The sequence below is a fragment of the Mastigoproctus giganteus genome, chromosome 1 (assembly GCF_048544385.1).
Source record: "Mastigoproctus giganteus isolate SK-2022 chromosome 1, ASM4854438v1, whole genome shotgun sequence".
Taxonomy (NCBI): domain Eukaryota; kingdom Metazoa; phylum Arthropoda; class Arachnida; order Uropygi; family Thelyphonidae; genus Mastigoproctus; species Mastigoproctus giganteus.
Genome location: NC_143575.1, coordinates 231689234 through 231704982, shown reverse-complemented (window position 1 = coordinate 231704982; position 15749 = coordinate 231689234). Strand labels below are relative to the sequence as shown.

Genomic DNA, 15749 nt, shown 5'->3' with positions numbered 1-15749 from the left:
TTTTTTTTTTACGAACACCCCAAACACGAGAGGTATTAGAACCTATAGTACTTAGTACCGTGCTTGGGTTGGAGGTTGAGAAGACGAAAGAAGATATTTGTTGACATTGTACTTGAACTTCTGTAGATTGTAATTTTCATGAAATATGTATGAAGGAAGGTTGTTCCAGAAAACGGCAGTTGAATGAATAAACGAGGAAGATGAAAGGTTGGGTCTGTGAGTTTGAAGTTTGACAGTAAATGGATGTTGGCTGGTGGTGGCACATGTTCAGACTGTTTTGAAAGAGAGAGCGGGAATTATAGAAGCCAATTCAGAAGAACAGTGCCCATGGAAGTATCTGTAGAAGAGGCATGCAGAAGAAACAGTACGTCTTGCTACACAGTCTGGACAAAGTTTTGGAAACTTTAAGCCTCTACTAAACAAACTAGTAGTATTACACCAAGTTGATGAGTCGTTGCCACCTCATATTTCTGGGTATCAGAGGCTATGTGATACTGGCAGTACTTAATTCTTTTTTTAACATGGTGCACATGATGGCCTAAGTTGCCAGTACACCTTAAAAATCATATATCATTGAATCAGTTAACCATTCTTCTGTATAGCGTGGATACCATATACTCCTTCTTATGTTGGCTCACACCCGAGTATTTACCTCCAGTATACTTGGAATTCATAATATTTTTGATTTGGACGTTACAGATAGGGTTTATACCCAGGGTTACTATAGTTCAACAGTGTGAATGCACAAGCAGGAAACTTGGCTATCACAAAACAACCATACTTTGCCAAAATTTGGTAATGCATGACAGAAAGTGCGTTTATGTACAGTAAGTGGATATGGAAAGTGGGACGTAATATTTTTTTTTACTCTCTGAAAGAAAGGAAAAAAAAGAAAGACAAGCTATTTTTATTTTCCGATGTTACTTAAGATAAATAGTTTTTCTGCATGTAAATATTGTTTTTCCTTCATTTTTTATCAGCTGGAAAACATGTCCATCAGATAAAGTTAGAAAACAAGAATAAAAAAGTTAAAGATCCTGCTGTTCAGGAGGGGAAACCACTTCCAGAAAATGGAACTTGTAAACATTACAAGAAAAGCTTTCGTTGGCTTCGGTAAGTTGATTAATACTGCAAGTTTGTGCAGTTATTCTGGTATATTAACATTTTCTGTGGTGTGTGTGTATATATTATTTTTTTTAAGATGGTTTCAAGTAATGTCTGTTTATCTATGAAATGGTTTGAAATCAGCCAGTAAGTGTTGCCATCTCTTATTTATATTCTGAATTACAAAAGCCAAAATTCTTTTGAAATTCAGATCCCAAAATTGATGAAATTGCAGGAAGTGATAAACAAATAGATCTAGAAGACAGTATTCCATTAAAAAAAAAAAAAAAAAAAAAAGAAGCAACTAGTTTCTATGCAATACATGAATTCTCTTGCATGTTTTTTAAATTATTGCTGATCTGATTTTTGATGAAAATCTCATTCTGATAATGGACAACAAAGCCAAAATAAGAACAAATTAATACCACAGATTTGGCAACCATCAGAAAACTCTACTCAGGGCCTATATATGCTTACGGAACTCACTCTAGAAAAGGTTAATGTTGACTTTATAGAATTCTTATTTTAATAATTTCTGAGCTAATATACAGTTAGTGCTATAGCATCATTTTCTTATATAGCTAAAAAGTAAAAGCTAATGAAGTTTGCATAAAAGGAATCATTATTTAAACATTTCATTGTTATTCCCTTGGCAATGAGTTATCCTACTCATGCACAACTAAGTAACTCTTTTGAGTATAGAAGTATATATTCAGTTGAGTACTGCCACCCAAATGGTACCTTTTCAGAGGTTGTTGTCTTTTCATGAGCAGGTAATGTTTTGTAACTAACATTATGTTAGTTACAGAACACTTCCACAGCTTCTAGCTTTGCTCTTAAATTGCATGGATATATAGTTTCTGATATTGGCATTCTCTCTTAAATTGTGTATGTTACACAGAAAATGCATACGTAGTTAAAAATAAATGTTGGCATTAAAACTATGAGCAAAGAACCTATTGCACAATTGCACTAAGAAATTCCACATAATTCTGAAATTTTTTTGTATTATTTGATCTCAGGTTTCCGTGTTGTGGAAAGACCTATCCATGTGATCTGTGTCATGATGACAAAGAAGTAGATCATAAAATGAAGTATGCTACCCTCATGATATGTGGATTTTGTGCAAAAGAACAGGTGATTGTTTATTAATCATAATAGCATCATATTTTGCATTAAATTCAAATTAACCATAATCTGATTGCAGATAATCTAGAAATACTTTATTTTCCTTATTTCTTTATTTTTTATCTTTTTAAACACTCATGTGGTGTGATAAGTCTAAAAGAATTTCCTTTTATTTTTTTGAAATTTCTTGTTCATTATTATAAAAATTTAATGAAAAATGAAATATGGTTAATGAGTATTCATCAGCTGTATTAAGGTTGAAATGTAAAATTATAAATATTTACGGAGGATCATATTACCTCGTAGTGGTAGACTGACTGCATTCAGACTCCTTTACTTGTGTGGAAATGAAGGAATCTGTCAAGTCATCAGATATGAAATCTCCTATTGTGTTCTCAACGTTACATCTGAATCGAATTTAGATTTAAAATAATAAATAGCTAAAGAGTCTCAATTTCCCCATTACTGAGACCTTATCTATACAATATAAGCTTAATCTCTTTTTTGCACAATGACCTAAAATTGTGTTTTTATTTTTAGACACACCTACATATAAGTTATATTAATCTATTGAATTAAGTATGCATAAATGAATGTGAAAGTTACACAATGTGCCAGTAACTAGAAAGGTGAGGAAAGTAGAAAAAGAAGTGTAGTAGATTTATGAAAGGTGAAAGAATGTTAATATCCTAGAGGTTATGATGAATTAAAAAAATTATGGGCTGAATTGCGAAGCCAATATAAAGTGGGGGACTGTAAAGTAAAATTAATACATCAAAATACTAATAAAATAAAAATAAAATTGTGTAGCTGTCATTAGATATGGGGGAAACATTTTTAGTAAATGGTCTAATATATGTAATGCAAAAATGCTTGATCTGATGTCAGCTGAAATAAATATTGATACATGATCAGGTATTTCATCAGGGGACTACACCTGACCATGTATCAGGAACTGCATTTCTATACTTGTCTATAGTAGTAGTAGAAGGAAAGCGAAAGGCCAAAAAAGAACAAAAATGAAATTAGCACTTTCTAATACAGTATGAACAAAGTAGTCCCTATGTGTTTCTTCAGGGACTACCTTGTCCATACTGTATTAGAAAGACCATTTACTAAAAATGTTTCCCCCCATATCTAATGACAGCTATACCTTTTTATTTTCATTTTATTTGCATTTTATTAGTATTTTGATGTATTAATTTTACTTTACAGTTCCCCCACTTTATATTGGCTTGGCAATTCAGCCCATAATTTTCTTAATTCATCATAACCTCTAGGATATTAACATTCTTTCACCTTTCATAAATCTACTACACTTCTTTTTATACTTTCCTCACCCTTCTAATTACTGGCACTTTGTGTGACGTTCACATTCATTTATGCATACTTAATTCAATATATTAATATAACTTATATATACTCTTGCATCCTTTAATGCTGCTTTGCACTTTTAGGTGCATTTGTCATATATGATATATTAATCCTGCATTCACTGAAACCATTTCATCAACTGTATATCTCTTTTCATATGTAACTCTTTAAACATTACCTTTAAGGGGTTACATTGAATACCCATTTTTATATACGGGGCGTTTCAAAAACGATGGTCAATAATTTAAAGGTGTAAAGCAGAAACTAAAATAAGCAAAAAAGTCCCAGTGAACATCAGGCCACAAATGAACCGTTTTTGAGATGATGCACATTTTCTGTTAAGATCTGCCACTGACTGTGGGAGCACTAGTTTAGCAAAATGCTGTGAATCCTTTGCTAATGGTGGTTTTATTAAACATAAGATAATACATTTTTAATTTTTGGTTTCAACACCACAGGATTTTACAGATGTTACAAAAGGTGTTCAAAATGCTGTCCTTGCATCCATACGCAGCTTTGTAGTCTTCTCTGCATTGAGTTGCGAATCCTCTCAGGCATTCCTGGGTCATTTCTGATTTGATGTAAGGCTCCTTCAACCCGACGTTGCAATTCCTCAACTGTGTTAATGTTAGACGTGTACACCAAGCTTTTTACATGACCCCCAGATACAAAAATTCATAGGATTTTAAGGCTGGTGATCTGAGAGGCCTCATTACAGGCCCACCTCTCCCTATCCACTGTTGGCCCTGCCTTCTAGTTAGATACCGAGTCACAACTCGAGCAAAATGTGCCGGTGCACCATCATGCATAAACCACATGTTCTGGCGTTGCTAAAGTGAAACATTATCATCATCAAGGAGGTCTGGAAGAACATTCTGCAGCAACTGAAGGTACAGCTCTCCTGTTAGCCTGTTTGGTAGAAAGTGTGGTTCGATTAGATGGTCTCCTAGTTGAATGCCCAGACATTCAACGAGAAACTTTGCTGATGTCATGACTCGTGAATTGCATTAGGATTTTCGTCGGACCAAAAGTGACAGTTATGTAAATTTAAAATACCGTCACGAGTAAACTCAGCTTCATCAGTGAACAAAACGTTTAAAAATTGTGGGTTCAGGACACACTGTTGTTGCATCCACTGGTAGAAGTTCACTCTGGGAGGGAAGTCTGTATTGCTGAGACCTTGTACACACTGGTTATGGTAGGGGTACAGTAATTGGCAATGTAAAATTTACCACACACTGCTATGATTCAGTACACGCTCTTGCAGAGCAACCCTCCTTGTTGAAATTCCTGGATATTGTTCTGTTCTTTCTAACACCCTTTCCTCAACATCAGGTGTTATTCTTCTGTGCCTATCTGCTCGTACTCCACATGCGAAGCACCAATATTCTCTAAGGCATTGATGTACCCTGATGAATGTGCACCTGTTGGGCTGCCTTTGGCGGAGAAATGCTTCTTGGTACAAATGTGCAGCCTTGAGTACACTGCCGTTGGCTTTACCATACATGAAGTGCATGTCCGCATACTCTTCGTTGCTGTAACCTCTTTCCATGTTGACTATCCTTTGACAAGTACTAGTATGCTGTTGTTATTTGGTTTTTAGGAGCATTAGCAACTAAGGTCATATTTCTCCAAGGATATGCGGTGGTCATTCCCTGACCTTTCCACATCCTCTGTATTTGGTGGTCACGGGCTCGAACCCTGGTCTAATCAAGAAGCTTGTGCTACGCACTGCCTCTCCTGCCCACCTGGCTATGGAGGCACGCCTAGTATGCCTGCTACATCTCAGAACATTGAGAGAGGAGAAACGGAGAGAATGAGCATAACCTAACCTAAACAAACAAGTCAGTGGTGGATCTCAACTAGAAATGTGTGATATCTCGAATACAATTCACTTAAGGACCCATGTTTACTAGGCTTTTTTTTTTTGAATATTGTGGTCTGTACAGTTCACCTTTAAATTATTGACCATAATTTTTGAAACTGTGTGTGTGTGTGTGTGTGTGTGTGTGTGTGTGTGTGTGTGTGAGTGAGTGTGAGTGAGTGAGTGAGTGAATATGTCATTTATATTGAATCAGAATGCCATGTAAACTGAGTTAATGCCCAAAAAGTGAATTTTTGACACATGATCAGTCCACATCTTCATTGCTGAACAAACAAGTGTATTCTTGAGAAATTCCTTTTGTCTGGTTTTGAAGCCATTCATGCACTGCCACGACCTCTTTGTCTGATGTGACATCTGTGTATAAACTATGCTATAAGCTTAATCTCTTTTTTGCACAATGATTAAAATTGTCTTTTTATTTTTAAACACACACACATCAGTAAATATGCCATATATATTGTTTCGGAATGTCATGTAAACTTAGGCAATATTCAGAAAGTGAATTTGTCACACAGGAAGTAAAATGCAGTCCCTGTTGTCAACATCTCCATTGCTGAACCAAACAAGCATATCCTTGAGAAATTCCTTTTTTCTCATTTTGGAGCCATTTGTGCACTGCTATGACCTCTTTATCTGATGTTGTCTCTTCCAGATGTCTCTTTCATTTGCAAGAAAATTTTAGAAATTAGTGTGTTGTAGTTCCAGTTAGAATCAGATCCGGCCTGAAGATGAGGTTCGTTGTACCTCAGTGTTGCCAAACTGTTTTCTCTATTGAGCTTGGAAGCTTTACATTAAATATAATGAATCAGTTCCACATGGCAACAGCATAAATTTAATTTATTCTTAATAAGATGACAAACCACACTGTTTCCCATTCAGATAATAATAGTTCTAAATTTTTTATTAGATTTATGCCAGAGATAAGCAGTGTATTGCTTGTAACTCCAATTTGACCAAAAAATCTGGTGCTCATTGGGAGGGTGGTAAAGGATGCAGAGATAAATTAAAAATGAATAGGTAAGTTTGTATCTGACTCTTAAATGTTATTCTTGCTCTATATATATATATATATATATGGCAAGAATAACATTGCATGTTAAAATATATATATATATAATTTTTTTTTTTTTTAAATACAGTTCAACCTCAATGTTCCTCTTCATACTGCCGTTTTGGATATACTGCAGGTATGATCATGTCTCCCCAAAACAAATTATGAAAAAAAGTAGTGTTCAAAGAACTAGCAATTTCAGATTGGAAACTGGATAAAGTGAATACTGTATTGTTATATACTCATATCTACTGTACATCCATTCTACTACCGTATTTCTAAAGGGAAATTAGCTAAAAATTGACTGTATATTTGCTTCATGTATTCAGTTGCAGAGTAATTTTTGTAAACAACAAGACTCGTCAGAGACTAATTACTGTAGACACCCAGTTTCTCCCCTCATCTAGAGGTGCAATTAAGGAGTGTTTCAGTGGAACACCAATTACAAACAGCTACCTCTGGAGGGGAATATGCTACCATTTGTCAAGTATGTTACATTAGTTACAGAGTAAGTTTTTGTAAACAACATCACATGACATCCTATCTTTGACTAGAAATTACACTTAGGATAGCAAAAAACTGATAAGGGCTAAATTAGACAAAAATATACATGAACTGACGAGTGATTTATGAAGAAATCACATAACTTCACTTCGGCACTATGATATGCTGGGCAGTTTGGTTTTGATCTAGTTTTCTCAAAACATGATAAATTCTAGGGCATCAGAAATAAATACATGGCAAAATTAGTAAATCAGTAGGACTGAAGTAATGGCCACCAAAAGAAAAAATATATACAGTTGAAGAAAAGTTAAAGAGTTAAGAGGCAAAACAAAATGCAGTATATTTCATGAATATGGAATTCCAGATGGAACAATCTTCTGTTGGATGAAAGAGGAAGAAAAATTGCACTTGTTTTTAGACTCCATAGAAGATGAAGTAGGCCTCCAAAGAAAGAAAGAAAACTAAACTTTGTGAGAACACTGATGTGGACTGATGCTTATACAAGTGGTTTCTGCAGAAGTGTAGTGAAGGAGTACCGATAAATGGGATAATTCTGGAAGCAGAAGCACTTAAATTTCATAAGCTGTTTGGTGGAGATGATGACATATTTAAAACTTTTGAAGAGTGGCTTTGGAGATGGAAGGCTCATCTTGGGATATCCCAGGTTAGCCTTGTAGATGAATCTGCATCTAGTGACATTACAGCAGCAGATATGTCTTTCCTGAATTTTTGTATAATGTGATTCAGTATGGTGAATTCAAAGATGAATAGTTGTGCAACGGATCAATTAGCACTGTGCTATAAACATCTTCCCGACAAGCCACTGGATATTAAATGTGTTTAATATCCAGTGGATATTAACTGTGTACAAACAAGACTGAAAATTACAAGTTAAAGCCACTGTGCATTGGTAAAAGTCTGTGGTGTTTTAAGCATCTCAGTGTGAAATTTCTACCTATGATTTATAATGATAACTCCAACACGTGGATGAGGAGTGATATTTTTGCTTTGCATTTTGGAAGTTAGTTTGTATCATCAGTGAGATGTCATTTGCTTTCCAAAAAACTTGAAGAAAAGGCTCTGTTACTGTTGGATCACTGCCCAGTTCATCCTTCGGTTGATGTCCTTAAATTGAAAGATTGCAAGATCAGAGCCTTGTTTCTGCCGTAGAATATAACTACTAATTCAGCCCATGGATCAGGGCATTATTCGATCCTTCAAAGCTTGCTATTGTGGTGAGCTACTTGCTGGTGTTGTGAACTCAGAAATTTAAGTTCTAGAATTTCTGAAAACATTAACACTGAAAGACATTGCATGCAATATTGGATTGGCGTGGGAGAAAGTAAGCTCAACTGCTGGAAAAAATGTATTGGTAAAGATGAGATCACTAATGATAATCTTGAATGAGCAGTATTTTCAGAACAAAAAGCAAAGGCTACTTGATGGCAGTCTTTGAGCAAATGACCTGGCTGCTTGGATTGAGGTGGATGCAGAAGCTCCAGTTGAACATTACCTGAGCCGGAAAAAATGTATGTAGTCACTCCCTATGTCAGTGACATAGGGAGTGACTGAGAAGATATATGTGTGACTCGTGTAAGGAAAAAGCACTAGAAATTAACAGTGTTTGGAAACATTAATGAGGTGATGCCATGGTTCAGATGTCAGAGTAGTAGTGAACATTTTCATTTATTGCATCTGACCTCTATTAAGAATTATGTACTAAAAAAATGTCAGTCAGCTTTGGCAAACTAAATTACATGACTATTTCAGAACGGATGTGTAAAATGTAAGTCCATGGCAGCAGTATTGTGTATTAGTGGAATGTAAAGGGATTGATATAACCTTTAATACTTTATTTTTTAGTCTATTTATTCATAAAACATTAGTAAAAAATACTTTACTTACTAAACTAAATTGTATTTACTAAAACTTAACTAAATTATATTTATGTTAAAAAACTGGGGAAAAAATGATGATAGATTTTTTTTCGTCTATAATGTACTTCACTTATAACACAGATATTAAAGTTGTCTCCTGACACCTGCATTATATTGAGGTTGCACTGTTTATTTTGCATGCTCATAAAAATGAAATTTAATTCCTAACTGTCATTTGTAAATTTTGAATATACTTGTTGAGTTAGTCTTTGTCAGGCTTTTATGGCAGATTTAAAAATCATAGTGATAAATTGTATTAAAATAATTGAAATACTAATTCATTTAGATCACTTGTAACTTGTATTTTGTTTAATGTTATTATATTACCTTTAATGTTCTGACTAATTTGGCTGTTGTTGATATCATTACTTTTAGATAAAAAAAACTAAATACTGTGGTCATTTGACTAATGTCTGTAGTATTGTAAATATCAACATGAATTGTCAGAAAGTGAAAACATGGATCACATTTTTTGTTTGTGTTTATCCGAAATATAAAACAAGAAGGAAAAGCCACTTCAACTTAAAAACTGAGCAGATAAATAGACAGACAACTAAAGAATATGAAAAACCAATCCAGTGAATGATTTTCTTGAGGGGGGGGGGGCAAAATAATCTGTGATTTTGTAGGTATTCGTGGTTTAAAAAAAACTTTTCATGTGCTACTATATTAATAAACTTCCATAACCGTGTACAAACATTAGCAAAACCGTTTTGTAAACTGTAACTTAAGGACAGTGACAAGAATGTTGAATTGTAAATATCATGTACCGTATATGCTTTAAAATCCAGCACCCTTGGAAGTTATTAACATGCCAGATTTTAAAATTTGGGAATATGGGGATGAATGCTGTTATTGTTGTTCACAGGCTGCTTTTGGCCAGACACATGACCTCCTCCACCTTTCCTCTCCTTATTATTCTTTATAAATAACATACCATAATGAAACTCGTGCCTAATTTCTGGGTGACAAAAGTTTCTGTTATCTCTATTATGCCAGTGATGTGTGTCCTAACTAAAAGTTCAAATTGATTGTTTATGTTAGCAGCACTCCTGATATTACTAGTCTGAACTGTAAACACAGTTCAGACATAATCCTCCATATATCCTTACAATATCAAAAAACTTATTGGTATGGCTGACTTCATACTAGAATGCATGAAATTACTTTGATCCATGTTATCACCAAAATGCATATTTGGATTACCCCCTGCATGCATATACATTCTTAACCAGCAATTCTTTTTTTTAAATGAAAACCCCGAACACGAGAGGTAAGAACTTATAGTGCTTAGTAGTGCATGGGCTGAAGGTTGAGAAGATGAAAGAAGATACTTGTTGACATTAGACTTGTAATTTTCAGGAAAATTGGAAGTTGAATGGATAAACGAGGAAGAAGAAAGGTCGGTTCTGTCAGTTTGAAGTTGGAGGTTGTGGCATGTATTTGGACTGCTGAGAGAGAGAGAGAGAGAGAGAGAGAGAGAGAGAGAGAGAGAGAGAGAGAATTATAGAAGCTAATTCAGAACAGTGCCCACGGAAGTATCTATAGAAAAGGCAGCAAAGACCAGCAATTTTTTTGAAGACGTCTTCAGTGACAGCAAATACTCTTGCACCTGCCTCTGTTCAAAAATATATTCAACCTTTGCAAAAAAAAAAAATACTTCACCTGCTGAAGCAGGCCAAACTGATTCCCCCCCCCCCCAAATATTTTAGTGGCTTTTTCAGGTCTTTAGTCAAGCTATTAGGCTTTTGAACATATAGTCCTTCCTATTATCTTGAACAGAATTGCATGCACAAATACATTCTGACTTCGTATGAATACCTTATACATGCCTACAAAGGTAATCAGTTCAAGTGATATTAACATCATCAATTTCACATGAATAATGATAATCTGTTTTTAGAGCCCTTAAAAACAGATAACTGTTTGTTGCATTATCAATTTGTTTCAGCTCGGTACATAATTCCAAGTGACCTTGGATTATATGCCATAAGAAATAGAGGTAATGAACCCATAACCCATATATAATTGCCGCAATCATTCCCCTCAGAAATCCTGTGTAAAAGCACCTCTACTCTGGTATTAACCATCATTAAGGTAAAAATTACAAAATATCACAATATATTCAATAAAACAGTAATTGATATTAAGAAAATGCTTATTAAAAATCTTCTACACTACCATTTTTAATATCTAATTGCACAATAATTAAACCTGTTTGTTATATTATCAGTTTCTGTCACTGATTATTGCACTTCTGATAGCTAGAAAGATTTAATGTACTATTTTAACTAACTATCCAATTTAAAGACTAATTAAATAATAAAAATTGTAAATTTAACATAGACATAAAACAGAAATTGAAATGTTAGTAAAAAAATTACCAAAAACTTATCCACTAAAGACTAGTAGCTGAGAAAAATGTGGCTGCTCCCTTCAGATATACAAATTCGAAATACAGCAGACTCTCGATTAACCGAGAAGCAGATTAAACCGGGAAACGGATTAACCGGAACACTTAGACTCCAAATTAAAAAAAAAAAAAAAAATCGACCAGAAATCAAAAAATTCAAGTAATAACTAGAATAGGTATAAACATATTTTGCAAGTCATAAATAAGTGACAAGCGGTATTATAAGTCGTCATTGGGAGATTAGTGTACCTATTATCTTGTAATCCCTGCTGTCTTCATACCTGCCACTCAAAAAAAGAAGAAAAAAAGAGAGACCAAATGTTTAGTTTGTTTTAGTGCGTCGCGTTGATTTTGTTGTGTTCCGTTGCAGCGCAAAAGGAAATTTTGTTTCGTTATTTATGTCAGGGATGTCAGAATTTTTTTTTTTTGTAGTAAATTTTTTGTTTAGAAATTGCGGAAATGATGGGTAAACGCAAAAGAGTTGTTTTCAGTTAAACAAAAACTTGAAATTATTCAAAAGTTTGAAAACGGTGCATCTGTTAAATCTCTAAGGAACCATTATAATGTTGGTGACCAAACCATATGCGACATCGCAAAAAATAAAGGGAAGCATCGTATTGGACATGCGAGTAGTGCGTGGTAAGTTTTTTCGTTTTTTATCTATTGCCATATTTTTTTCGTAGGTTGCTGAACATTTTTCGATACAGTAAGACCCCGACTCACGCAACTACGGATTTACGTAAATTTTTGGCGCCTCCGTAGCCAGGTGGGAAGGAGTAGCAGTGTGTAGCACACGCTTCTTGATTAGACCAGGGTTCGAGCCCGTCATCACCAAATACAGAGGATGCGGAAAGGTCAGGGAATGACCACCGCATTTCACGGAGCAATATGGCCTTAGTTGTAATGCTCCTAAAAACCAAACAATAACGTAAATTTTTTTTCACTGATTTTTTTTTTTTTTTTTTTTTTAGATTGTAAAATTTAAAACAAACAAAAATAATAAATAAATAAAATAAACAATCAATAACGATGATCACTGCACGCACAAGTGAGATACGGAGTAACAAGCAAAAAAATAGGAAAGAAGATTCTTACAATTCATGGTTTTTTTTTTTTTTTTTTTTTTTTTTTTTTTTATATGACTGAAGATTTCAGTGAAGGGGAACACATTTCACCATAATAACGTAAAAACCCACACAATTCCAGCTATTGGTATTATCGCAAATGCAATAAGATCGAGTTTACTACCCATTCATGATTAGATGCACGAACAGAAAAGCCCATTGAAGTTCTTTTCAGAAAATTTCATTTTGACAGTTATCATGGCGCCGACTAAGAGAATAAGTGACAGCGGTACTAGTAAATCTACCAATAAAAGGAAAGCCATCGATTTGGATCAGAAAATTAAACTAATAAAGATGTATGAAAATGGGCCAAAATTAACAAGTATCGCGTGGAATTCCGATTTATCAATAATAAAATAGTAGCAATATGTTATTAGTCATTCCCGAGTTATGTAAAACTCGACGAAGTAAGAAGTCCTGGAACGTATGTCAGGGGACTTTTGTATTTTTGGATTAACCGGGAAATCGATTATCCGGGATTTGTTTTTTTACCATCTATCCCTTAAAATCGAGAGTCTACTGTACATCAAAAAATTCAAGAGGATTTCCAGGAGGAGGTGGGATGGAACCTCTATTTTCTGTGATCTTGTCAGCTAGGCATTTAAAAGTTTTTAAATAAAACATTTAAACACCCTATAAACTACTATGCAGATGTACTCTAGTTAATTTACAAATTTACTGTTCTGTACTGTAGCTCCATATGTAAACAAAAGATGCATATTATACAGAAAAAAAAAGAAAGTCAACAGTATCCTCTTCTTATTCTAAAATGTCAGCACAGCATTTGTTGCTTCTAGACCTTGAGTAAATATAATTTTTTCCTTTGGAAATTAATAATTCACTCTCATAGTGAGAGTGAATTATTGATTTTAACATTCACTTTAAAAATGTATATACTTTACCAAAATTTAGAACTATTCACAGTACTCTCCCAATTCAAATAAAATTAAAGTAATTCTCTTAACTGTTTTTAAATTATTTGGTGTAGCCTTCCCTGTCATTAGCACAGATAATTGAGATTTCTCTGTAACATCTGGATCTTTCAGAGGAAACCAGAAATGAGGAAGAAATATAGAAATGGGCTTTCTTAAAGCTGATATCCCCCTTGCATCCCACCAGTAGGTACCATTTACTAGATTTCCTATAAATGTAACAGATCACATCTAATTTAGACCTACCAGAAGTGATTTGCCTGTCTAGGAAACCATTCTGACAATACAAAGAGAAATTGCCTCCAGCAATGCAGCATTTCATTCACATGCAGGGCCATTACCTCTGCTAACCATTCTGTGTTGGTTTATGTACAACCAGTGCAACAGATTATTCTGTGGATGATATCCCCTCCCATGGTCCCCCCCCTACGTGCACAGGTATGTCTAATTTTTTTCAAAGAAACAGGATTCCTGCTCTCCAGGTTATTACTGTCTTATCCAGATGAACAAAAGTTTCTTTTAGCTAGCCAGTTAATTATTGGAATAAGTTGCCTTTGTGGGTGGTTGAGGCTGATACATGATGGCTTGAGGAATTTAAAAGCTCAGCTGGATATATAGCTGCATGAGGAAGGAATCAATTTTTTATTTTTATTTTTTTATTGGCTGGTGCAGCAAATGCCCAGGGCTTTCTTGCACCCTAATGGCTAATATTAATACTGAAGATGCGCTGAGCAGATTCTGACAAAAAAAAAAAAAAAAGCACCGGTCATCTACTACCTAATGACCTCTGTTCCATTCAACAGTAGCTATTTCTGTGTCTTCTGTATGCACATCTTTTTTTATCTACAAAAATATTGGTTATTTGCAGGCATTTATTCCATGTAACAATGTGCATGTACTGTTGTATCCTGCAGATTCCCCCCTTCCCTAGGAAGGTTCTGAAATGTCAATTTATTAAATGAGCCTTCTTTTAACAATCAAGTATTGGTTTCATGATTATTTTGTAGATTTTTTTGCATCTGTTTCTACAAAACAGACCTTGTCTGAGTAGCTAATTCTGGAAAATAGTTTTAAAAAATATTTGCGAGTAATATTTTAAGATTGAAACTAAGTAGTTAGTTTTTTTCATTATTTTTTTTTTGTAAAATGACCTGTATGATGCTGACATAAATTAGAATGGCAATTAAGTGATCTTCAAGGATCATTTGTTATAATACAATAATTAGTATTGTAACAAATGAGCCTATGTGTACAAAAGCTGCATAAAGTCCAGATTAAATTTTATTATTATGTCAGTGCTTGCAAGTGTATTTTTAAGAATCCTCAATTCCACCCCCCACCCCCCATTAGCATGATGCAGACCATTTCTTTTATGCAGCCCTTATTGATAGCAAACATATGTAATCTCCAAAAACAAAGGTTTTTTTTTTTTTTTTTTTCATTTGTTCCAGTGTATGGATATTTGTAAATTCTTTGAATAAGTTTTAGAATTATGCCTATCATTTGTACAAAAAAAAGCATAAAACTGAAAATTTGAGGGCTACTTCCTTTAATCTCCGAAACATTGTTCTAGCATTATTTTAATTTTTAAATTGTGGAGATAGCAATGTAATGTCATATAAACAGTAATTTCTGTTTTTGACAACATGATTTCTGTTTTTGCAGAGGTGATCGTCAGAAATACGCAGGAATGAATAAAACTATAGCAAAAAAAGTGCAAGAAACAAAAAAGGAACCATGAATTAACATTCATGAATTTTTCAAACTTATAATGGTTTGAAAAATTGAGGAACAATATTTTACTTGATTTCATTTTCTTTGTGTGTGTTTTTTGTACTTTTCATTTTGTTTTCAATATAGAAAAATTATGTAAACAGCACATTCAGCATGTTATTATTTAGGAACTGAATGACTGTTAAGCAAAAATTATACTACTGCCTTAAGTATATTACAAATTTTAAAATATCTGACATGATATATTGATATAAGCACTTCATTAATGTAAGACAAAGAAAATAAATTAGTTTTTTACAAATCATGTAGTTGTTTATTAATAAATAAATAAATAAATTTTCTGTTTATACTCTGGGACAACCACACAGTCAGAAGAATTCACAAGAGAGAGAGAGAGAGAGAGAGAGAGAGAGAGAGAGAGAGAGAGAATACAAGAAATAGCACCATATTTAGCAGTCACAGGCTTGAACTCCAGTTACTCAAGGCACATGTACTTATGCACCCTCATGCCTGACCACTTGGCTTAACACTTCAATGTGTAAACATATCATAAGATATTTCTA

The 15749-nt window shown here is 34.0% G+C and overlaps 1 protein-coding gene across 1 annotated transcript in view; it reads left to right on the top strand.

Moving 5' to 3' along the window:
* The window catches only part of Rchy1 (Ring finger and CHY zinc finger domain containing 1), a 53389-nt gene extending 37983 nt beyond the window's left edge, over positions 1-15406 (top strand). The window contains exons 8-11 of the mRNA XM_090376251.1: positions 981-1113; positions 2127-2241; positions 6399-6508; positions 15118-15406. Of these exons, the coding sequence (XP_090232377.1) occupies positions 981-1113; positions 2127-2241; positions 6399-6508; positions 15118-15193 (434 nt within the window). The 3' untranslated portion in view covers positions 15194-15406. The remainder of the gene's footprint in view (positions 1-980; positions 1114-2126; positions 2242-6398; positions 6509-15117) is intronic.
* Positions 15407-15749: the final 343 nt, after the last annotated feature.